The sequence below is a fragment of the Mauremys mutica genome, chromosome 9, assembly GCF_020497125.1.
Source record: "Mauremys mutica isolate MM-2020 ecotype Southern chromosome 9, ASM2049712v1, whole genome shotgun sequence".
NCBI lineage: Eukaryota > Metazoa > Chordata > Testudines > Geoemydidae > Mauremys > Mauremys mutica.
The window spans coordinates 86,520,878-86,547,335 of record NC_059080.1 but is presented as its reverse complement, the minus strand read 5'-3'; the positions used below and the strand labels follow the sequence as shown (position 1 = coordinate 86,547,335).

Sequence of the window (26,458 nt, the reverse complement as noted above, 5' to 3'; positions counted from 1 at the left end):
TAGACAAAGCCTTAAAGTCTTTTTTGGTCCGTGCTGCAATTCAGTGGGCTCTTTACTGGGCATCAGGAGCAATTGTAAGTGTTGCAAAGCCAAGTGATGATTTTCCTGTACCATAAACCCTTTGAGTGTCTTTGTCACTGTATCCTCTCAATCTTTCTCTGTCAGAGTTCACCCATTTTATTTTCCCCTCTGCCTCCTCTGCTTCTCACCGTTTCTATTATTTCTCCTTTCTCCTGCCATCTCTCCTCACACATCCACACCCTTTTTTGCTAAAACAAAACAAAAGTTTGGGCATCTAGAGGGGAATGAAAGTGAGAAGTAGCAATCAGAGTGTTTCGGATCAAATGGCTTTCAGTTCTCCAGTGACGCATTGTTGCTTCTGTTGGCCTAAAGCAAGAGGGCACCTAATTACAGCTCACCAAATAAGGCACAGAACAAGCTGCACATTTAAATGTCTCTGATGTGCTGCAAGGTGCTAACAAGGGGATCCCACAAAGAAACATTTTCTTTTAGGCTATGGTAGACGTCATGTCCAGAGGCATGTGCTCACAGCAAGGGGTGTGTGATCACCGGGAATCTATCCCTCTGCCCCCGGCAAACACACTCTCATAACCACAACCAAAGAGGATAGGCAAATGTCAAGCTGCACTTTTTTCAGAGTAGCGGCCGTATTAGTCTGTATCCGCACTTTTTGATACTTTAGAAGCAGCAAAGAATCCTGTGGCACCTTATAGACTAAAAGACGTTTTGCAGCATGAGCTTTCGTGGGTGAATACCCACTTCTTTGGATGCACTTCTTCTTGCATCCGAACAAGTGGGTATTCACCCACGAAAGCTCATGCTGCAAAACGTCTGTTAGTCTATAAGGTGCCACAGGATTCTTTGCTGCTTCTACAGAACCAGACTAACACGGCTACCCCTCTGATACTTTGATACTTGATACTCTGTTTTATATGCTCTCCTAAGTGTACAGTCTGAGAGTGTGGGGGACATGTTTTGAAAATACCACCCCTTTGATGCAATCTACTCATTATGAAAGGGTCATATTAACTCTTTGGGGGAAGTTCTATGACCTGTGTTATACCAGAGGTCAGATGATCACAATGGTCCCTTTTGGCCTTGGAATCTATGAATTTGGACTTCCAGAAGTGTTTTTTTTAATGAAACACAGGAATAAATTCTCTCTGACAGGGATGATTGAGCAGTGTCAAGAGAGAGTCCATCAGAAACAGCAACATCACCTTCCCTTCAATTTGATGGTGGAATTTTATCAAGAGGCTCCCAGGAGTCCTGAACCAGTTTTCGTGCATCTTCCTCATTAATTTTCCAACTTGTCATTAAACTCTTTGGGCCAAATTCATGTTCAATATAAGTCATCCTGAAGGCGGTGGAGTTACAGCAGGGATGAATCTTGTCCATTGCCAGTAATATAGTCATTCATATAACCTACACGTTGAGTTCCAATAGCAATGTTAATTAGATTCCGTTGTCCACCTGGTACATTTAGCATATCTATTTTATGTCATGTAGAGTCATTTATTAAAGAATGCTATTGGGGTTACCTGGGCCATCAAGGCTAAGGACTAAAGGAGGTCCCATAGACACTGCACCATGGAAGCTGCAGAGCTTCCTGGAGTTCCAGAGAGGGCGGGGGAACTGTGGTTGCTGTGCTGTACCTCACTTTGGCTGAGTTCAACATGCCCTCCCTTCACACAGAGGACCAGCTCCTCTGCCAGTGGGGAGAGGGGCATGACCCATTATCACTAAAGCAGCTGTTTGTGCTTAAAGTTAACATGCACAATTGTTTGCAAGATTGGGGCCTGGGATTGTGTCTCCGTCTATAGTGCATGATAGGCTTTCAAACTTGATTATGGTCTTTGGGTGCTACTGCAATAATAATAATTAGAGCTGAGCCAAAACTTTTGACTTTTACTTTTAAAGAAATCTAGCTAAATTTCTAAATGAAACATCTCAAAATGAAAAGTCAAAATGTTTAATTTAGAAAATGTTTCAAAGAGCTATTTTGTCCCCCTTCCCATTTTATTTGGCTGAAACTATATGCCAAAATTGACCTGAATTCAGGAATGGTTTTGTTTAATCCAAAAAAAATGGGGAAAAAATTGGTGAATAAACAAATTGCCTAAATAAAAATTCGACTAGCTCTTCCACTACCACTATGAATAGTAGTAATAGCTCAAAAGTGCCTGAAATTATTTTGCAAAAATTTTCTACATTTAGTGTTTGTTTTTTTTTAATCACCTCTTGACAGACACCAGGCATGGAATATTTATTTGTGTGTGTGTGAGAGAGAGAATGTGTATATCGTTGCCCCTATATGTCTCCATATAGGTAAACTGTGGCACAGAGAGGGAAGATGTTTCAGCTTAGGCAGAGCTGGGACTAGACCCCAGGGGTCTCAACTCCCTGTCTGATACCAGACACCTCTGTGTTCTTGGGGAACCAGGGTGCAGTATCCAGCCTGACTCATGAAAGACCCCCCCCCCTTAAACCAAAACCTATCAGAGGAAAAAACTTGCGGAGAGCAGCGAAGGGCGTTGGGAGACACACCTAGACCCCTCCTGAAAAAGGGTGACAAGATTAAGACATCGCCATTAGCATACAGAATGGAGGCAACTCCCCTAGCCTCATCTGCGTGAAAGATGGGACAGGAAGACATCTCAATTTACATACAGAATGGAGAACAGAGAACCACGCTGAACTCTGGGACCAGAAAAAGCAGGGAAGCACTGCATCATGGGAATCTCTGCTCCATATGCTAATGAACACACTCAGCTCAGCAATTATCAGACCAATTCTAGTAATGAATCCTTAATTGATATCCAAATAGTGAAGCAGCCTAGTTGATTGTGAGTTCCCTAGAAGAAAACACCACCCATAGCCAAGAGTGATCAGCTCCTATTGTCTAGCCTAAAGAAAACCCTTGAATCATCAGCTTACCTAAAAACAAATCTAGTGTTCTCCCTTCAAGCATAGTAATTTATCTACAAAAATCCCCACTCACCCTCCAGTTAGTGTTCTGATGCTTCGATCCAAACTATGCATCAGTTCCACTGGGACTCCATATTCTCCTAACTGATCGTGCTGGGGACTATGCCTGTCTCCTGCCCTCAGGACCCTCAGCTACCACCATCATCTGGGAACCCCGACCAGTTCAAAGTTCAAGCTTCAGGGAGCGGTGAGATCCCCTTCTCTCTCTCTCTCCCTTTGTTTTCCTTTCTACCTTAGGTATTAACCTTTAATAATGTGTGTTATGTTGGTTTAGCCTCCTTGTGTAGTTATCACTATTATTCAATAAATAATTTTATGGTTAAGTTGGTTGCTTCTCTCTCTCTTGCTGAACTTTACTCTTTTGTGTTTTTAGCTTCCCCCATTCACTCTACAGCAACGCTTCTTTTACCTAAGCTAAAGATCCCTGCAGCACCCAAAATACTATGGGGTTTGCTCATCAAGCAGGTTACTGCCAGTACAATTGTGTTGTGAGCGTGGGGATAGGGATGTGCTGAATTTGGGATGCATAAGGGTAACAGTTTGAAAGTGCTGCTTGACCCAGTCCATGGAGCCCGGGGCATATAAGGAGAGTCAGCTTGAAAGTGCTGCTTCATCCAGCCCAGTGAGTCCAGAGACATATAAAGGGTCAGCTTGACAGTGCTGATTGACCCGGTCCGCTCAGACTTGCTCTGATAATGTGTGTGTGGGTGTTCATCCGGTTTTGGGGCTGGAGAAACCCAGCCCTGGGGAACCTAGGTCCTGCAGGATAGCTCCATTGGGAGGAGACTTGCAGGAGGGAGAAGTAGAGCTCCATATGAAAACACAGGTTTCAGAGTAACAGCCGTGTTAGTCTGTATCCGCAAAAAGAACAGGAGTACATGTGGCACCTTAAACACTAACACATTTATTTGAGCATAAACTTTCGTGGCCTACAGCCCACTTCTTTGGATGCATAGAATGGAACATATAGTGAGGAGATCTATATACCAATACAGAGAGCATGAAAAGGTGGCAGTTGTCTTACCAACTTTGAGAGGCCGATTACGTAAGAGGAAAAAACTTTTGATGTGATAATCAAGATAGCCCAGTACAGACAGTTTGATAAGAAGTGTACTGGCACATTACAAACATTGAATCTATCTCCCCTTGTAAGTATTCTCACACTTCTTATCAAATTGTCTGTACTGGGCTATCTTGATTATCACATCAAAAGTTTTTTCCTCTTACCTAATCGGCCTCTCAGAGTTGGTAAGACAACTCCCACCTTTTCATGCTCTCTGTATGTGTGTCTAGATATCCTCAATATATGTTCTATTCTATGCATCCAAAGAAATGGGCTGTAGCCCACTAACGCTTATGCTCAAACTTGTTAGTCTCTAAGGTGCCATATGAAAACACAAGTGACACAAGCAGTACAGTGATAGAATTACAGAATCCTCTTCCCCAGAAGAGTAACCCGAATAAGTGAGCATACCCCAAAGTAATGGGTAAATCTGGTAACATGTCCCTTGCTCCAAACACACACATAAAATGAGTATCTAGACAAAGAAAAATCTTCTGCTGATTTTGAAATGACACACAGGACCTGACTGGTGAGGCAGAAAATGGGTGGGGACTAGATTCTGCCGTTGACAACAGAGTTAATTGTCACCTATGCAGAACCCAGACAAAGCTTTCTTCTCTCTCCTGTGCTCCTGGGATGAGTCACTGAACATGGGGTTCTTCAGGACTGACTGCTGTAGGAAAGTGGTTAGCCATCTTCCTTTCTGATGAACCTTGACAGCACATTAACACTCTCTCTGCTGAATCAAGCTCCCAGTGTTTGTTTCAGTGTTACAGCTAGTGCTGCAGTGAGTAATTTGGCAGGCACAATATACATTAAAGGGTATCAGTCATATGTACCACATTATTGATCAAAGCGGCACTCCAGTAGCCATTCATCTTCATCCAAATGTGTTGCAACACCCAAGTAGTTGCTGTTGGAGGTACTTGAGTAAATGCAACCCGAGCTTGGACCGTAGCCAGCTGACAGGTTTGTAAAGGTGTTTAAAGCTGTTTACATTAGTTTTTAAAAATGTATTAGTTAAAGCATGCGAGCTAATACATTTTGAAACACAGCCTATTTTCCTACTCTAGATATACTCACAAAGTTCCAACAGTTCCAGTCACTGAATGATCAACTCTTAATTCCCTAAAACCAAATTAGGGCACAGCAGAGTCCATGTTATTCCAGTTCTCAGCTTCATTGCTTTCTCAGGGTTTTTTACTGTCTCAGTCTATCTCTATCTGTAATCTTCCCATTCCTGCAGCTCAACAGTGCATCTCAACCTGAAGTCCTGGCTTCTGTTACACTCTGTAGATTTATGGAAATATACTCTGCTGTGGATTCTGATTGGTTAGCCCTCTTTCAAGTCCTCTTTTTCAGTTCCTGCTGTGTTGCTCATGCCCTCAAATGGCTTGGAAAATGTTCTCCAGGAAATTGATCCTGCAAGTTACTAGCACTCTGTTCCAAGTCAGGAAAACACTTAGTCATAGGCTTAAATTGACTGCAGTGGGACCACTGACATGCTTAAAGTTAAGCACATGCTTGTGTGTTTTGGTGGATTGGGGCCAGAGTTCTCAGAATCTTGCAGGATCAATCCACATTCAGCTAAAATTAAGTTATACATCCAAACAGATATAGAGAACAAAAATCCAACTGTTATGCCCCAAAGCAGAGCAAAAAGTTGCATTTTTACTAACCCAAACAAAACTGCTTTGAAATGCCATATTGTGATGTTGTTGAGAGGTGCACATTAGAACCACCTTCACTGAGCTTATACAACTAATACACAGGAAGTGTGTTAGAATAGTACACACACAAAGAGAGGGCAAGACAGCTGAATGATTAAAACAGGCTGCATTTCAAAACCAGTGAATCCGTATGAGTGCTGACACTTTTAGATTGAGATGGATCACTACAGGAGCACCACTATGCTGTACGTGTACGATTGATTTTCACTAGCCAGCACTTAAAGAAAAGAAGCAAAGAGTCCTGTGGCTCCTTATAGACTAACAGACGTATTGGAGCATGAGCTTTCGTGGGTGAATACCCACTTCGTCGGATGCATATGCCACAGGACTCTTTGCTGCTTTTACAGATCCAGACTAACACAGCTACCCCTCTGATACTTAAAGAAAAGAGAAAGAGAAACGTTCCATTCGGGCTTCACTTTTCAGTGGTTGCCACTAGGAGGTGGAATGTTCAATAGACTGATTAAATAACACATTTTAATTTGCAATGTGGACTGCATTCAGTATGCACTGCAACGTATGTTTTAACAGACTAGAACAGGTGTTTGATTTCAAAGTGAGGCTTCTGTAGAGGGGGGGAAAACAAAAAACCTTCACATGTCTTCTCAGTAAGAAAAACAGGTAAAACTGTGTCCCCTACAAACATTTTAGTGCTTTTTCCCCCCGTAAGCTTTCATCTTTTTCTCACTCTTTGGATATATATTGTCTTCTTACTGCTATAATATTAATAGTAATGTCAATAATTACTTTACAGATGATTCCTGAAAAAGTTTTAATGGTCAAAATCGTATTAGCTTTGCAGCATTGTATGCAGCGTTGTAGCCATGTTGGCCGCAGACTATCAGAGAGACAAGGTAGGTGAGGTCTTATCTTTTACCAGCTTCTGTTGGTGTGAGAGACAAGCTTTGGAGCTACACAAAGCTCTTCCTCAGGCCTGGGGAAAGGTACTCAGAGTGATGCAGCTAAATACAAGATCAAACAGATAGATTCGCATAAATAGGTTAGAGGCACAACAGAGCCTGGGAACTTAAGTTCAAAATTTTGCTTGACACTAAAAATTGTAGTCTTAATAAAGACACAATCTGTAACCCATTAACCTCCCCTGCATTTTTTTGTCCTATGACTAACGGGGTGTTAACCGTGCCACTTCCTCTTGAACAGTTCCTTAACATATGTGCTAACTACTTATGCTAAACTATCTGTTTGATTTTGAACTTAGCTTAGTCTGAGTACCATCCCCAGACACGAGGAAGAGCTCCGTGTAACTGGAAAGCTTGTCTCTTTCACCAAGTTGGTCCGATAAAAGGTATGACCTCACACACTTTTACAGTGTGATTTTTAAATAGCTTTTTCCATTTATGGAACACTAAGTGGTTTATAATGTAATGAAGGCAGAAATAACAGATAAGAAAAATGAAGTTAGGTGAAAACAAATTGAATGGTGCAGCAAAAAACTGCAGGCATGTCACCTGATAATAGGTGTTGTCATCAGGTTGTTGCTACTCTTCTGCTTGTGTATAGTGACGTGAGTGATATCTCAGAGAAAATGATTATTAATTAACTAGCCATTCTCTGGCTGCAATATACATGCAATATCCATGGCAACCATTTTCAGTGCAAAGAGATTTTACAATCTGCCTCTGAGTATGTATTACCTTCCACTGATAGACTAGTTAACAAATAATGCAATAAACTGATAGGAGTTCAATATAAAGCTGGAGTTTTCAAGTTGAACCTTCAGTGCCAGAGGACTGGAACAAGAGCAATGCACAGACGGTGAAACAAGGAGGTTTTGAGGTATGTGCTTTTATTCATGGTTTTCAAGTTTCAAGAGTATATATCACACAATAGGATTTGTACTGTAAATCCTCATTTTCAACTTCTCAGTCCCGGAGAAGTGCAGAGCTCCAATACCTTGTTTTGTTCTGTGTTCTTTGGCAAAACCTTTAACCTTACTGTAGATCTCAAAATGCTGAATGTTGCCTTGCAATGTTCCTGATCGACATATTTGTGGAAAGGGTCAATTGAGAACTTCAGTCAGGAACAGCTGGATTATAATTTCTTTATTGCATTGAACAATATGGTTTTCAATATAGTAAAACAGTTGCAGGCTGAAAATACAATATTCCCTGGGAAGCCAACAATGTTATGGTATAGAAAATGTCTAGGAAACCTTATATGAATGTATTGTGCAGTGTATAAAAGTATCTTTGTTTGATTATATTCTGAAAATTGTATATTGAATTTTATCCTAGCTTTCACTTTCCCTTGAAGACTGCTGCTGTTTTGAGATTGGTCTTTCTAAATGAGTTAATAAACTACCTCTTCATTCCTATGACCTTGAGGCTATTGAGTGAGCGGGGGGAAGGGCAGGGCAAGTTACATGGAGGCTGCAGGGGTAAAAGCATCAAGTTTAAACTGTTCTGATGTCAAAAAGCTTTTCCCCCAGTACTGCTGATGATTGGAACACCCTGTCTAAGTGTTTTAAAAGATCAGTGCGATGAGCAGTACTATACTATTTCCACTGGCAAAACTGCATTTTGTTCTTATTTTATCTAAATAAAAGAAAGTTATTTCCCTGTATTTAAGCCAGTTTTGTCAGGCAAAATGCTTTTAAGCAAATGAAAAATGCAGTTACTGTTGCTGGAATATTGATCTGAAGGTTGGAGATGTTTTAATGAGTTTTATTGCTGGCATACAGTTAAACATTAATGGTACCATGTTGTTCTTCACATGAGATGGAGCAGTGGACTGTGTAGTAGCCTGAATATTTCAACAGTAAGCACTGATCTACACTAGAGAGTTAGGTCTAAGTAAAGCATCTTACATTGACCTAAATTTGTAAATGTCTAAACTAAAATGCAGCTTCCACTGATGTAACTCACCCACTAGATTGACGAGGCTTAGCGCTTAAGTCAATGTAGTTAGGTAGACTCGGTGTCAGTGTAGACGCTACATCAACTTGCTGTTTTTCAGAAGCCATCCCACAAATGCCCCACACTGACCATTAAATCAGTACAAGTGCTTCTGGTGAGCATGTGCGCCACCAATACAAGCAGCATAGTGTGGACATGCAAAAGCAGTTTAACTACTGTGGTGACTGTACATCGATGTAACTTAGTCGACTTAATTTTGCAGTATTGACTTGCCCATACCGTTTGTCAATGATGGCACTTTTCTAACTTTACTAAATGGACTGTCGCTCTGGGGATCTTGTCAGATCAGCTGGTACATTCACCCTTTGAAATCACATGCTAAAAGATCAGATATGCATACCAAAATATTAATACAAATTCTACAGATAATCATTTTGAATATTGCATACATCTGTGTCAATAGGCATGCCTTGCTCTGCCAGTGTGGACTGTCTGCAGTAAGGCAAACTTTGGATATAGAAACTGAGTCACACAAGGAAATACATGAATTTTATACAGTAGTTACTTCTGCCTTCTCAGAATTACACCACTTAAGTAATTACACCAGCTTAATTCACAATAGTTTCCCCTGACTTACTGATATGTAACTTACACCACCATTTATGTCACCATTGATCTGTAGTATAGTTGTTATTTCCACTATACAAGGCAGTATATAATAGAGCTCCTCGACATTTTTTGTCAATTTTTTTGGCAAAATACATCCTGACAACTTTTAAACTGAAAACCAAAATTTGGGGTGTTTTGTTTGTTGAAAGCTTTAACCAAAAAAAAGTTCCTGGAAAGTTCAAGGAAAAGCTTAAAAGTTTCATGGAAAAAATTGTATAAAATTATTTTTTGGGGTTTCCTAGAAATACACTTACTGACCAGCTTTAGTAATTTACTCTGTTTAATGGATCTGAACATCAGAATATTATTTTGTCTGTGAGGTGTGGTTGTATTTTAACTTCTTTGGTCAAAGGACACATTCTTAAAGCAATTATTTGCTAGATATTTACTTAAAAGCGCATTCCTGAAACTGTTTTTGTGTTTTGTTTTTTACAATGGTGTTTATCTGTGGCTAGATGGGAAAGAAGAAGTTCAGCGGATTAGAAATCTCCCTGATTGTCCTCTTCTGTTTGGTGGTGATTGTAGCCTGCATTCTGGTTGCACTTTTAGCAACAGGACTATCTGGACTCCAAGGTAACAGTTGTTATTCATCATGATTATTGTAGAACTCAAAGGTCAAGCCAGGAATAGTCTCTGAATTTGAATTGCTCAAGGAGCGAATGGATTAGATTTGATTAACAAAACGAACCAAAACGAGTCTAATCAATGCCCGCTGAAGTCAATAGGAGTCTTTCCAGAGGACGATGGATTAGGCTTATAAACAAAATTCAAGCATGAGGGCATGTAACGCTCCGTGTGTTCATATGGTGTCCTTCACAAAATCAGTGCTTTTGTGTGTAGATTGTAAACTCTTTGCGATACAGACTGCATCTTCCTGTGTATTGGTAGTGTCTAGCACAATGGGGCCCTGATGCTGACAAAGCACAGTGGTTGCTCCTTTTTTACAGATAACGTTAATATTTATAATGAGTAAAAAAAACTAGAAAGATTAAGAATTTAAAGCAGTTACAAGGAAATGGAACTTCTCTCCTCCCAACACCTGCACTGTGTATTTCTTCAAGTTACTTTTTTAATGAGGAAAGTGGAATTTCAATATTGCAAATAACAACCAATAGCTCTCCTAAAGAGAGAGAAAATTTAAGAGCTTCTGCTCCAGCCCATAAATCCATGAATATATACTGTGTAGGAATGAAACATACTTCAAATATTTTGACCCATTCGATAACTGTATTGATAAAATACATTAATATCTTATCAGATGATTAAATATAGTTTGGTCCTTTGATGTAAGTCTCCCCATGTTTTATACTTTTAATTAATTAGTTATACCATTTAGAATGGCTTGTAAACCCTAATTTGTAACTAAATCCAAACTGATTACTTTTTTCAGTGAGATTCTGTTAAGTGTGGAAGAAAAGATCGTAAAAGACAAGAGTTTTCTTTTAATGAATCAATAAATTAGAAAAAAAAATTGTTTAGAGGTAGGCTAGCATACAGAGCCAAATGTGCAAGGAGCCTCTGTTTTGACATGGTCACATTCTGCATGCATCCTCACGTACACGTGAAGACTGGGTAATCAAGCCCACAGTTTGTGCATGCAAATGGCAGTGTGTCTAAAAGGAAGTGATAAATTCTGACACAAAGTGAAATGTGCTCAGGTATTGCTGCTCAGTATTGCTGCTCACGGAGGCAGATATTTGCATTTATTTGTATCAGCTTTTGGACCTGAACATACCTACCTGGCCTAGCCATTAAAAAAAGAAACAAACAGATCCCCACTTTATAAGGCTCTAGCTGGAATAATATTTGTAGGCCTCAATTTCGAACCTAAATTAACTAACTAAACAGAAAAAAGGCCACAACTTCCAATGGGCACGTGCAACACCCCTTATGGTACTATCTGGCAGTGGAGGCTCTTGGACTCCTCATGTTCACTAGTGACTAGAGCCCAGGGGTGAAAGTAAGTTAAAGGACTTACTGGTACACCGGAGTCCTGAGCAGGGGTGTGGCCTCAACCGGAAGAGGTGGGGCCTTGAAATCAAGTTTTAAAGGCTCCAGGGATCCAGCTGTGGCTGGGAGCCCCAGGACCTTTAAATCACCTCTGGAGCTCCCAGCTGCAGAGGTGGCCGGGAGCCCCAGGGCTCAGGGGTGATTTAAAGGGCCAGGGGCTTTGGCCGCTGCGGGGAGCCTCGGGCCCTTTAAAGTGCTGCCTGAGCCCCACTGCCGGGGCCCTGAGGTAGCGATGGCAGGGCTCAGCCGGCGCTTTAAAGGGCCAGGGCTCCCCATAGCGGCAGGAGCCTTGGATCCTTTAAATCACTGCCGGAGCCCTGCCGCTGCTACCCAGGGCTCCGGCAGCAGGACTCAGGAAGCGATTTAAAGGACCCTGGGCTTCAGCTGCTGCAGGGAGCCCTGGGCCCTTTAAATCACCAGCCGATGGAAGCCGGTCTGGTCAGGATGCCGTACTGGACCATACCTGCTTACTTTCACCTCTGCTAGAGCCCCACAAATTTAATTATAAAAATCTTCATGGAACATCTTCATATCTCTGGGATATTCATGTCTCTGAGGATGCCCAAACTCTGGATACTGTGGAAGGAGGTATACCCAGGGTAGGAAGCACATATAAGAGCAGCAGAACAATATCATGAATATGGAGCAAAAGTCACTCCATTTTTAATACTGGGTGAATTTTAAATGAAGTGATGTGTGATGAGAGTTACAGGACTTCTTTGAAACTTTATCACATTCTGCATCTTTATTTTCAGCCATAACATTAAAAAAAGTCAGGCATACCTAAGAAGAATTCTGTGCTGTCTTGCGCCTCGTGTAGTTATATACACTTGAGAGAAGTAGGTCCCAACAATATGATTACATCAGAAGGGCAGTGTTTTATACCTATTTTGCTTAGAGGTACATGCCTGCACAAGTTTGACGGTAATGGGGAATCAGGCCTTTAGATTTAAATTATTTACAAATCTAATTAAGCTATTTCTATAATTCAGCACTATTAATAATAATCCATTCATTTCTTTAACAGACTTTTCTCCGAACTGTCCAGCAGTAAGCCTCTCAGAGAGAATTGACTGCATTCCTGATCGAGGGGCAACAAAGGTCTGAAACACATACATGGGAGGTTAATTAGAAAATGGGCCATATACAATGAAACTTGAGATTTGACGACAAAAACAACCTTGTGTACACAAGGAAAACTAAAGCCTGTGATCTGGGAGCTGTAGGATGGGATTTTCAAAATCTCTCAGTGCTGGCTTACCTCTGCTCCCATTGGAATCTGGGAGTTTTGCTACTGATGTCAGTGAAAGCAAAGGTAGATCCGAGCTGAGTGCTTTGGAAAATCTCACCCGTGATATATAATACAACCTTGCCCTGCTGAAACCATTTCTTCCTTCATTATCTGACATTCACATATTAAGATTTATAATGGCATAGTCCCTGGATAGGCTGCCCTACCTGGAACCCTTTTTCAGTTCTCCTCTCCCTGAGTGCAACCCTTTCAAGTGGCAGGCTTGTGCCTCCACTTCTCTTTGGGGTGGGATCCCACCATCACACCACTCTCCAACAGGGTGTCCAGTTTACACCCCCTGTTTGCTTGGCGCTAGCAAGAGTTCCCCTTCAGGATCCTGTAATCGGTAGCGATATGCAACTTCTCCAAAACAAAGCATGATTTATTTTGCCAGTGCTCAGACAAAGGGTGTTAAGATAACACAGACCTATGTGCATATACTGTCTTACCTACTCTTTAGAGACTAACAAATTTATTTGGGCATAAGCTTTTGTGGGCTAAAGCTCACCTTAATTGATAAGTCTCTTTAGAGTTGGTATGGCAACACCCATTTTTTCATGTTCTCTGTGTGTATATATATCTTCCTACTGTATTTTCCATTGCTTGCATCCGATGAAGTGAGTGGTAGCCCACGAAAGCTTATGCTCAGATAAATTTGTTAGTCTCCAAGGTGCCACAAGTACTCCTCATTCTTTTTGCTGATACAGACTAACAAGGCTGCCACTCTGAAACCTGTTACCTACTCTTGACATTCCTCTCCAGCCCCAGCTAGACTTGATTTAGCCTTGGTATCTCCTGTTCTCTTGGGGGCAAAGTTACAGCCTGGTTGCTGCAGTCAATCTGAGTAAGCTTTTGTAGCAGCTGACAACTTCTGCCTTACAGAGGAGGTAGGGGGGATCTTTTCACAGATCAGGGTCTTTTGATCTCCTCCTTCTCACCGGCAAAACAACCCTGTCACCTGGTTGAAACTGAGGAGTTCAGGATGATATTTCAGGGCTGTAAACCAGGTTAATGTGATTTGAGGGGAAGCTCCTTATCTAGGCCATTGTTTTACCCTTCCTGCCTATCTCTTTAACAATGTTGATCTAACTGTGCATTCAGTCAGGGTAGGATCACACAGATACACTGAGGGGCATATGAAATTTATAAAAAGTAATGCAAATATTTCCCAGTGCTCCACAAGCTACATATGAGATTTCTGAATCTGAATCCTTCCTATGTCATCAGATATCACTCAGAGCATGAACAAGGCTCCTCCCTCCCTGTTTAACATGCTGCTTGCCAGAATGGTTACCTTGTTGTGTTTCTATAACTTATCTTCTTTACAAGAATAGGTTGTTGGCCTGTCACTGAACCCCCAACCTGGAGGATCAATTGACTGCTTGTCATCTAGTACCTACCTTTTGCCCTATCTTTTGACCAGCCAAGCCTGGTCCTACCAGGAGCTAAATCTCCCACCCACCTAGCTCAGTCATTGGAACATACCAATCTTCCTACTGTGTCAAGGTGCAGTCCCAGGGAAGACTATTAACATCTGATTAACTATTAATCTTCTCAAGATGCACCAGATCTGCATCATGTGTGCCTGCATCTTGCCTCCATATCAAGTTTTTAGTCTCAATCTCTCTCTTTCTCTTTTTCAGACGAGCACAGAGACTTTCCTGATTAAGAATCTACTGTTCGATACTTTTCTTATGCAATGGAAATATTGTCGTTTCAATTTTTCTATCTTCGCCTTTAAACTCATGACTTTCACTTTTATTCCGCTTTAAATTATATGTTCTCTTCTGACAGAAGCTGGTGATTTGTATCTTCTTTCCCCTCTCTCCCTCCCATCCAGTGGGATTATTTTTGTATGTGATGGTTAATTCCAGCCATTCAAAATCAAAATATCACTAACATGAGAGAGTTCCGTGATGAGTCCCAAAGTTCACAGTTGCCAATGCTCTTGTCATTCGATAGCTTGTATTAGGCTATATGGTTCAATAATATCCTGCAGGTAAACATATTGTACTCCCCTGTTCTTTCAATGGGAACAAATTGGTTTCCTATCTTCCTCAAGAAGTAGTGCACAATATAGGTGCAGTCATGCAAGTCACTTGAATCTTTAATTGGTATCTTTTGATCTAATCTTCCCATGTTAAATGGTGCACTCATCCTTCAGTAGGAGATGAATGCATACATGAGTCCCATGGTAGGTCTAGGGTTGTATTTTCCCCCCACTGTGATTAGAAGGCTCTGTTTGAAAACTAAATAGAAAGGATTTGAAAGATGAGAACCAATGCTGAGCCAAAGATTTGGATGATTGTTGTATATGTGATCCTTAGGCTTCTCTAAGGTACAGACATTTTTTGATCTAATATCCTTTTATATCCCTAAAACTGGTGGTGGTGGTAGTAATAATAATAATAATAATAATAATATCAGAACAATTCATTTATTTTTCTATAGTACCCTAAAATGAAGTATCAGCAATAGTGTCGATCCACATTTTTTGTAATGTTTCATTAGGAAAGTGGCCTTAAAAAAAGGGATGTGGATTAAAAAAATTTCAGTCCACACCTTTGAGCAATGTAGTTACACTGACCAAAGTCCCTGTGCAGATAGTGCTATGTTGATGGAAGAGTTTCTTCTGTCGACATAGTTACAACTCTCAGGGAGGTGAAGTACCTATGTTGATAGGAGAAGCGCTCCAGTTGGTGTAGGTAGCGTCTTCACTAAGCGCTCCAGTGGCACAGCTGCACTGGTGTAAGTATAGACAAGTCCTTAGTTAATAACTGTACTTAAGTGAAGCAAGCTCAGGGAGAGTTTGAAAACCAACAGAGCTATTTGGATTCAGAAATGAATGGGAAGCCAGCAAAAGCAATAGAGCACTTGGTGATATAAACTCTGTTATATGGAATCGGGTCTAGCTATCATAACATTGCTGAGCTCTGCAGTGACAGCTGAAAAGTGTTCTAAAGGAAATTGTTAGATCTGGCTTGAAAACAGAAAACCACTTTCATAAAATTCTTTCCATGTTGTTTAATTCAAAATTCATTTTGTCAACATTTTTTCACGAGCTCTAGGATCTGTTAGGGTAGATGGGCTGTCTAATTCTGCTACTAATTTCCACTGAGATTAGTTTACAGTGTCACTAGTGCACTCTGACCCAAGTGGTCAGTTATATCTGTACTGAGAGAAAATATGTAGACGTCAGAAACAATATGAAGTTACCCCAAACTGCTTTTACTTACATATGTATAGCACTTGGCAGACAATCTGTAAAGAAATTAATTTCTAACAGAAAAGCTATAATATTCAAGCTAACATGCACACAGAGCTAGAGTATATGTTTATGCCACTGTGTTTTATTTTTAGTCAAATGAAAACATTACTTCACTGAAAAACTTTTTGGGGGGGGGAAGGTTAAGCTGAAACATTTTTTTTTTAATTCGGCCACCAAACTGTTATTCACACAACTCTACTCATGTCTCAGATCAAAGAAACAGACTTACATACTTATTAATTCACAATTTACTGTATGATGTGGGCTGATTGCTATCCACTCACATCTTATAGTAAATTAGGAACTAATAAGTCTGTTCTGTTTCTTGCCAAGAGTTTGCGTGTGATTGGTCCATGAACAGATGAGAAAATTGCCAATTGCCTGAATTATTTGTACATTTTTTTTCTAAATTTTGGAAAAGACCACTACATTAATGGAAGGCAGATGAACAGTGAAATATTGTGGAGTGAGTATTTTCTCATTTACGCCGATATCACTGTATTATTTAGCACAAATTTAACAACTGAAAGTTGTTGTTTATGTGAACTCTCCCATTAAAAAGTACAAGTCTTCCATATTAAACTATCAGTGGGGAAAGGTCAAGAAGGTTTGGAGTCTAGTTTTGGTCCAGAAGTACACGCAGATGTTTTGATATTTATCTGAACCATGAGTGAAACTATTGCATCTTCCTAAATGGATTAGAAATCTGATTTTCTTTTTTAAAAAAAAGCTTTCTTGAAATATTTCAATATGTCCACTTCTGGTCTTAGCTGAAATTTGGAAATAAATACAAAAAATCATTTAAAAAAATAGTATCCAAACATTTCAGAACCTTAAAAAAAGACTCCCTTTCAATGTGGTTTTCAGAATGGTTGAAAAGTCAGACTTCCTAGTTTTCCTGAACTAAATCACTGATTTCTACCTTAGATCTAGAAAAGCCATTCTTTGCTTCTATCATGTTCTTATACAGTCAAACAGCTATTGATTTCCCCAAAGGGGAATGCTTGTGAATGTTATAACAAAGTTTGCTGGTATTTGAAATACACATGATGCATGATTTTCCATCTAGATTGTTATTTGGTGCTAATCAGTGCTATTAATATAATCATGTTCTTCTTGCCCTTGAAACAGAGCTTATGTACGCTGCGTGGCTGTTGCTGGAGTCCACAAAATGAAACAAGCATACCATGGTGCTTCTTCTCCAAGAGTCATGGGTATAAGGTAGAAGGAGGTGTGACGCAAACAAATACAGGTAAGCAGCAAACTGAGCTCAAGCGGTAAAGTATGTCCTTGGTGCCCATTCTGCTTGTCTGCGTCAGTTACCTGCATCATGCGGAGGTTAGAAATACCCACCAAGGCAGAATCAAGCTGGTGAAGGATACTTCCCATCTATCCAGAGCAGGGGGAACTATTAAGCAAATTGTGTCCTGTTTCTGGAGCACTGCAATAACACATAGCCCCATACCCAGGGTTTGTGGCAAAGCCATAATTTAGCCCTGAGTAACTACATGACATGGTGGAAACCCTTGTCCTTTCTTGCCCAATCCCCTTCACTTGTTACTCTTACTAGTTTCTCTTACTTGATTAGTTTCAGAGTATCTTACAGTGTTAGTCTGTATCCTCAAAAAGAACAGGAGTACTTGTGGCACCTTAGAGACTAACACATTTATTTGAGCATAAGTTTTCGTGGGCTACCGAAGAAGTGGGCTATAGCCCACAAAAGCTTATGCTCAGATAAATTTGTTAGTCTCTAAGGTGCCACAAGTACTCCTGTTCTTTTCAGGATTAGTTATTGACTTTGATACATAGAATATCAGGGTTGGAAGGGATCTCAGGAGGTCATCTAGTCCAATCCCCAGACAGATTTTCACTCCAGATCCTTAAATGGCCCTCTTAAGGATTGAGCTCACAACCATGGGTTTAGTAGGGCAATATTAAAACCACTGAGCTATCCCTAGTCTTACTGTATCATGGGTAAAGTTAAATAGAAAGCTCCCTGGAGGAGGGGCCATCTCTTCACATTTGTGCTGTAAAGTTCCCTGCACCCTTTTGAGGTCTGAATAAACATTTCTATATATGAACCTACCATGTAGATCTTTATAGTACATGTAATGATTTTTATAGTAAGTTTTCAAAGGATGCACACCAAATGCATTAATCCAGGCGTAGGCAATTTATGGCATGCGTGCCAAAGGTGGCACATGAGCTGATTTTCAGGGGCACTCACAGTGCCCAGGTTCTGGCCAGGGGGCTCTGCATTTTAATTTTAAATGAAGCTTCTTAAACATTTTACAAACCTTATTTACTTTACATCCAACAATAGTTTAGTTCTATATTATAGACTTATAGAAAGAGACCTTCTAAAAAGGTTAAAATGTATTACTGGCACGCAAAACATTAAATTAGAGTGAATTAATTAAGACTCGGGATACCACTTCTGAAAGGTTGCCGACCACTGCATTAATCCTTAGGGATTCTATAGTAACTGCAAGGCGTAGCACTTGTTTATAATAAAAGGTTTAGAAATCCTGACCTGAGGAAAGTTTAAAACAACAAAAAAACTAGTCATGTTTAGTCTTGAGAAAAGAAGATTGGGATGGAGGTGTGAGGGACCTGAGAAGTCTTCAGATACATTAAGAGCAGTTATAAAAGAAGACTGTGATCAATCATTCTCCATGTCCACTGAAGCTAGGCCAAGAAGTATTGGGCTTAATCTGCAGCAAGAGAAATGTGGGTTAAATATTGGGGGAAAAGCTTTCTAACTTTAAGGATAGTTAAGCACTGGAATAGGCTTCCAAGGGAGGTTGTGGAATCCCCATCATCAGAGGTTTTGAAGAACAGGTTAGCAAAGCACCAGAGAGTGAGGGTCTAGGTATCCTTGGCCCTGCTTCCGGGCACTTCTAGCTTTACATTTCTGTGATTCCATGGTGCAATAAAGCAACATTGTAATATTATTTTTTTTCTTGTTAAGGTTTTGTAGCTAAGTTAACGAGGCTGCCTTCACCTTCCCTATTTGGAAATGATATTACCACTGTCCAACTCACAGGAGAATATCAGACAACAAATCGCTTCCGGTTCAAGGTTAAATTGTTTCTTATGCTGTTTAAGATTAGTATTTTACACTGCCTCATAACACAGGAGATGCAAATGGCAGAGGAGACTGGTAGTGGGATCATGGAGAGTTTCCTTTTCTCTCTAGTCTCAGCTTGTTCTAATTCACCCTGAAGACGGTCCAAGTGCTTTCCAGAATCAGAATGGGTGCTCTAGCTGTTTTACAGCACACCACAACACTACAGCAATGGTGGGAGAGGTAGTGAAGAACAATACCATATCTGATTAGAATCTGAATAGTCAGGATTATTATCCGTCTGTTTGACCAGGGCATTTGAGCAACTCCCACTCTCAACAGAGGCACCGGCTTCCTCATTTCCCTGGGGGTGTTCGACCCCCGCTCCACCCCAGAACCCAGCCGCCACTCAACTCTTCCTCCAAGGCCCCCGCTCTGCCTCTTCTCGCCCTCACTCTTCCCTGCCCCCTGTTCCGGCCCCCCAAGTGCACCCTACCCTCGCTTTGCCCCCTCCCCCCAGCACCTCCTGCATGCTGCTGAACAGCTGATCGCAGCAGGTGGGAAACACTGGGTGGGGGGGAGGGGATGGAGGAGCTGATCTGTGGGGCCGACACTGCTGAGCAGTCACTATGTTTTTTAAGCCCTGTCCCGGCCATCCCGACTTTTTTTTTCAAAAGGAGGCATTTGTCAGCTCTTGCTGACTTGATCAGTTGGCAAGAACAAACAGGACAAATGCCCACTTTTGTCAAAAAAGCGGGGTGCAGTGTGGAGAGGGCAAGCCAGCCCCCCATGGAGGGAGGGGGAAGAGTCTGCAGCATTCCAGCATGAGGAGCAGGAGACAGGGTTCCAGCCATGGGTGACAGCCTCCTGAGGGGGTCCCCACAGGGTTCCAGCCACGGGCAACAGTCTTCCATGGTGGGGGTACCTTGGGTAAGCAGCGGAGGGTGTCCTGTGTTTTTCTTTGGGAAATATGGTCATCCTAGCTAGAGGGCCCCTGAATTACTTAATTGGGGTTTTGGGAGAAGCTGGACCCCTTCGCACTACCTTACTTTATGCTAATCAGTGGGATTTTTTTCAAATTTATGTAATTGTATGCAATTTTTTTAAAAAAGTTGTTTTATTGTCACGACATGATGCCAAGTATGCAATTGTGCAGCACTGTTAAAATTGTTCTTTTTATTTGTATTGGGTTGTATCTCTTTCCCTTGGTTTCCAACATTAGAGGACCAACCTCTCTGGGTTATAGGAGCTCTGGAGAGAATCAAGTTCAAGGTCTTTCTGGTACTGCATATTCTAGAACTGCTGCAAAATTGATTTTTGGGTATCTGCAGGAGAGTCTTATAAGCCAAAGACCTTTTCTATTCATTAGTAAACCTTGGAGGCCCCTAAAATGATAATGTGACTGTACTGTGTTAACCTCATCCCCTTTAGGATTACATGTCAGTTTGGTATCAGATTGACTAGGAACAATATGAAAAGTGGAATCATTTTAGAATGAATGCCGCATTCAAAAATATTCTCAGGCGAATATCCTGCATATAAATTTGGATTTTATATAACAGACTGAAAAAAAATAAATCAGTGGTAGGAACTGTAGGGAAGCCTTTTACTTAAAACAGAATCCTACCTAACGTCTGCCCTCTGTTGCACTCACATGACTCCCTTTGAAGTGCATGCATGTAGTCAGGGGCAGCTCTATGTATTTTGCTGCCCCAAGCACGGCAGTCAGGCGGCTTTCGGCAGCATGCCTGCGGGAGGTCCACCGGTCCCACGCCTTCGGCGTACCCACTGCCAAATTGCCGCCCTCCGCGGCTTGCCACCTCAGGAACACGCTTAGTGCGCTGGTGCCTGGAGCCACCTCTGGATGTAGTCATGGGCATCCAGGGGCAGAATCTGGCCAGTAGTCCGTGGGATAAACACTTCCCTAGCTATGCAACTTTAAATCCATATAAATACTATGGCTGAGATTTTCAGAGCTGCTATGGGGATAGAGAGGCATAATACCCGTTAATTTCAATGGACTAGATCATCACTCTGCAATCTGCCTGGATGGACACATTCAGCCTCCTGGTCTCCCCACTACTCTAGGGATTAAGTAAATTGCATTAGGCTGATATTTGGCAGAGCATAGGTCACCTGATGCACGCTTGCAACTATATTGATGGACATTGAGGGGGCACAGCCCAGACTCCAGCCAGGTCCTGCCTCCTCTCACCCACCTGCACCTGCACCTCTTCAGGGTCCACTTCCCCTCCCACACTGCGCTGTATGGGTAGCCATGCAAGGGAGTAATGGGAAGCTTTGCATGGTCATATAGGAGAACCTCGCCCAATGGCAGTTGTGCCTCTAAGTCTTCTTGGTGTGTTTGGAAAATCTCAGCTTTTCTATCAGTGAATTATTTGTGCAAATTTTCCCCGGACACATTTAATTATGCTGAAATGGCTGTTTAATATAACTGGGTAGGGCAAATACTTTTAGTTTCAATTCATATTAATGATAGAATACTGGTGAAATATGATTTTAATTATTTCATAGAATGCTTAGAAAATCAGGAAAGAGAGATACATTCATGCATGACTGCTACAGATGTTTCCTAATGAATATGGTGTTAAATTCAACATCAGTCTAACATAATTAATTACATTAATAAAATCTGTAGCATAATAGACAGAGTTTGTAGGGTGACCTATAGTTAAGGTTGCTAGACACTTCCCATTGTAAGATCCTGTTTACATGTGCTTATAATGTTACTTTTTTTCAGTTGTTTCTGAGAATAAGGTTAGAGAAAAATGCATTGTTTTTCCCACATTAAAAAAGTTAGACATTTTGCTGGGACACTGAAGTAAGTCCATGGGCTGTCTCTTGCTGTTTCTGTGAAATTGGCCAAGTTCTATGCCTTTGAAAAATCTCAGTTTTGTACCTACACAGTAGAGAATTGCTTAAAGTTTGACAGCTAAATTCTCCGTAGATACCACCTGTGTTTAGTATGCTCCATCCCAGGGCTCTAGGCACTGAACAGAACTTTCCCTGCAATTGTTGCTATCCACAGCTGAGAGCCAGGTGACCATCTGTGCTGTGCTCTTAAATGCTCCCCCTGCTGGACCAACACAGTGTGGAGGGGAATAGCCAGATTCAAATGTAGAAGGGGAAAGAGCTGGGCTGGAGAGTGAAGGTGGGAGAGCAGCAGAGGCAGAGAGTGTAAATTAGGACAAGAAGCCTGGTGGAGCTGGGAATGGGACACTGGGATAGGGAGCTGGTGGGGCAAAGGACAGGTATTGCCTGTCTGGGCAAGACACTGGGAGCTGGAGCAGGGCCGCCCAGAGGATTCCAGGGGCCCGGGGTCTTGGGCGGCGAGGGGCCCCCGCTTCGGCGGTAAGTCGGTGGCGGGGGGGTCCTTCCGTTCCGGGACCCGCCGCCAAAGTGCCCCAAAGACCCACAGTGGGCCCCCCCCGCCGCCGAATTACCGCCGAAGCGGGATCCGCCGCCGAAGTGCAGCCCCCACCGTGGGTCTTCGAGGCACTTCGGCGGCGGGTCCCGGAACGGAAGGACCCCCCGCCGACGACTTACCGCCGAAGATCCGGCTGCACTCCGGCGGCGGGTAACGCTTCGGCGGTAATTCGGCGGCGGGGGGGTCCTTCTGTCCCGGAGAGGAAGGACCCCCCGCCAGCAAAGACCGGGAGCGAAGAAGCTCCGGGGGCCTGCGCCGGGCCCCGCGAGAGTTTTCCGGGGCCCCCGGAGCAAGTGAAGGACCCCGCTCCAGGGCCCCGAAAAACTCTCGTGGGGGCCCCTGCGGGGCTCGGGGCAAATTGCCCCACTTGCCCCCCCCCCCCTTCTGGGCAGCCCTGAGCTGGAGAGGGGGAAGAGTTGAGGGTGTGGACTGGGATCCAGTGCAGTGTTGGGGTTGGGTGGGAAAACAAGTAAAGGAGCTGATGGAGCAGGATAAGACTGGGACAGGCTGCACAAGGAGACGGGGACAATAAGCTACTGAATGAGAGAGTGGAATGAATAGTATGTGATCATATAGTTAAAGGCTGTATCAGAATCTATTCATATGGGGTGGCAAATTAAGGTTGCACAGGCAGTCTTAGCTCTGGCATTTCTTAACTTTCAGGTGCTTGACATTTCAAGGTGAACAGGCTTTTAGCATAGTTTTTGTGTTCCATATATATTGTGATTCAGGAAAATGTTCTAGTAGGAAAGTAGAAGTTAATTTTTGGACCTCTAATAATTCAAATGTAACTGTTTAATCTGTGCAGATCACTGATCCTAATAAAAAAAGATTCGAAGTTCCTCATGAGAATGTAAAAGATTTTGGTGGACCTGCAGCCTCCAATTTAAAGTATAAAGTCGATATCATTCAGGACCCTTTTGGTATCACTGTGACGAGAACAAGCGACAGCAAAATGTTGTAAGTAATTTTTGTGCCTTTTATAGATAACTCTACAATAGGTGTTCACGCTGAACATCATGTCATAAAATCATGTAATAAAATAATACCTGTTAGAGATGGAATGAAGACTCCAATTAGGCCATCTAGTCTGTTTCTCTGCCACTGTAGATTTGTTCCTTGTTTGTAGTAGTACTTTGTCCAGTTTAGCTAAGGATCAAATGTGCAGATAAGGAGGTGTGAGGTCTTTGTTCAAAAATACCCACACAACTGCACATTGCTGACATTTGTGTGCATAATTACATTCAATTACACACACAATCTGTGTACTCAGTCTAGTGATTTGCATGGGCAAATATAATCATGTACTTTTGCATAGTGATTTCAAACTTTTCTTTGAAAAATGTAGCTATATTTTCCACATTCATCTTTGTTTTTTTTTTTAATCCAGTTGAAGAATTTTCAGATTTGACTACAAGCTTGAACCAGGAAATGTAGGAACATTTATATGCAACTTACCAAGTTGCAGCTAGCATAATTTTCTGGGCTATATTATGTGGCCAGACATTGTTGTCTCACTTTTGGAGTAACACCCTTGAGCACTAGCACACCACAATTAAGAATAGATTCAGCAGTACAAGGATATCATATCTGTCTGATGGGAGGCTTTTAGAAGGGGAAGTGGACAGGTGCATCTTTTACCCCTGGTTGTTCAAAGGAAGATGGCTGGAAGACCCTTGCCTAAAAATGACAGTGTGCAGGACTGGTAATGAAATATATTAGTTCTTGGGGACAAAGCACCAGGTTTTGTTAAGTGACTGATCAAATAATTCTGTTACAGAGCTCAGCCTGGGAGATATCCTGAGGGCTTTTCTACACTTAACACGCTGCAGTGGTGCTGCTCTAGCACCTCAGTGAAGATGCTACCTATGCCGAGGGAAGGCTTCTCCCATTGGCATAGGTAATCCACCTCCTTGAGAAGTGGAAGCTAAATCAATGGGAGAATTTTCCCATTGACCTAGTGCTGTCTACACCAAAGGTTAGGTCAGTTTAACTATGTTGTTTGGGGTATGGAATTTTCACACCCCAGAGTGATGTAGTTATATTAACCTAATTTCCTAGTGTAGATGAGGCCTGGGATCCATTTAAAATTTCTCTCCTGGCTGACATTAAGCAAGGCAGGGAAGAAGCTTCCAGCCACTTCAGGACATAGGGTTGTAATCTGAATGGATGAAGTCATATGCGTGGGGGTAGGATTGGGTAAGCGGGTAATGCTGGTTTAAGGAAGCATCCCCTTGTTACAGGGTGTTTTCTTAGTATTGCAAGGGCTGGCAGACAGGATGGCTTTTTCTGGGTAGATAGAGTCCTAGCTTGGATACTATGGTGATGAGGGCTGAATAAGCATCTATACAGAGTAAGGATTCCTCAATCTCTTTTTAAAAATAGATTAAAGTTTATGAGCCAGACTTTTAAAGTCTCTTACATCTGTTTGCATGCATCTGTAACCAATGTGGTCTCTGTCCTCAGGGGATTACAGATACTAACTTCTTGCTTGGGCCCCAATCACTAAGGCATGTGGTTTGGTTTAGTATGTGAGTTATCCAGCTGACTTCAGTGGAGACTACTCACACTTAATTTTAAGCACACTCTGAAATGTTTTGCTGGATCCAGGGCCTGGTTAGACCCAAAGGAGACAAGGAAGTGTAGAGGGCCCTGCCACATTCCACATCAGCCTACAGAGCAGGCTTCCACAGCGGAGTGAGAATTTCTTTTGCACACAAAGCCGGGGGGGGGGGGGGGGGATGAAAGAAAGAAAGAACCAGCCTTTCTTATATGTCATAAGCAAAAAAGGGCAGAAACACAATTTTGTTTCCTTTCAGGTCACCCTTAAAGTGTCAAACAGAGGATGACACATCCACTGCCTTTTGTGTTAGCTGATATTCAGTTGAACTTTAACAATTTTGATTTGGGTAAAGGCAAATTAAGTGGGGGTAGGAGGAGATGGGAGTTGCAGAATTCTAAGTGATGCTGCAACAGCCTCGATATTTCAGAGGAAGCTCTGAGTGCAGGAGCTGGAATTGTGCAACCAGAAAAAGCAGGAAATGTACTACAAAATATAATATTCATAAGAACATAGCTGTCACCTCAAAGTTCTACAGTTGTATCATCAGAAGGAACTGAAGAGACTGGTTTACGTTTTGAGAGGCTCATTCAATTTATAAAACCTTTCTAGAGTTTTCTGGTTCAACAGTATTACTCATTTGCTCAGCGTAATATTTTGTCCAATATTACAAAGGTTCAGGCTCTGCATCATGCAACTTCCACTGGCAAAACTCCCAGTCAGGAAAGGAATTTTGTTTCCATAAGGTTTATGGGACCACCTCCTTTGTTTTACATCCACGTTAATTTATTTAATTCTCATTTAATTTACTGTTTTTATATTAAAATGTTTCACAGAAGATCTGAACAGATAAAAGCCACTAACATCCTTGGGTTCAGCAAAGCTGCGCTTGATGCAGACTGCAAGAGATGGCCATGAAAAGATGGACGTAAACTATTTTTGAACTCATGGTCCTGGCAGTGGATTGGCCCCTGGTGTAAATTTCATAGAGTTAAAGGCCAGAAGGGCCCATTAGATAACCTCGTCTGATCTCTTGTATATCACAGGCCATTAAATTTCACCCTGATAGCCCTAAATTGAGCCCAATAACTAGATTAAAAGGTTGTGTGCCACAGGCAGAGAACAGGAGAGACTGAGCGACCACCAATGCCTGAGGCCCCTGCAATTGCAGGGACTGAATAAGGTCAGATATGCCCAAGTGATTGATGCTCCAGACTGCATAATTAGGTAAAAAAAATGTCCAAGGTCCCTGCCAATCTGTCCTGGGGGGGAATCCTTTCCTGACTCCAAATCCAGTGATCAGTTTGACCCTGAGCATGTGAGCAAGACATACCAACCAAGCATCTTAGGCTATAGCTACACTACACCTGTTGCTGTGGCATGTAAAATAGCTACATGCTGCACTAAAAAGCAAGCTGGGTCACACTGCAGTATGTAGATATACATGTTAGTGAAAGGGTCCGGCAA

General features: G+C 42.0%; 1 protein-coding gene across 1 annotated transcript in view; it reads left to right on the top strand.

Moving 5' to 3' along the window:
* The first annotated feature begins 12,211 nt into the window (after positions 1-12,211).
* Positions 12,212-26,458, top strand: part of SI (sucrase-isomaltase) — a 213,989-nt gene continuing 199,742 nt past the window's right edge. Inside the window, 5 exon segments of the mRNA XM_045029086.1 lie at positions 12,212-12,281; positions 12,385-12,458; positions 17,048-17,168; positions 18,888-18,997; positions 23,240-23,391. Of these exon segments, the coding sequence (XP_044885021.1) occupies positions 12,212-12,281; positions 12,385-12,458; positions 17,048-17,168; positions 18,888-18,997; positions 23,240-23,391 (527 nt within the window).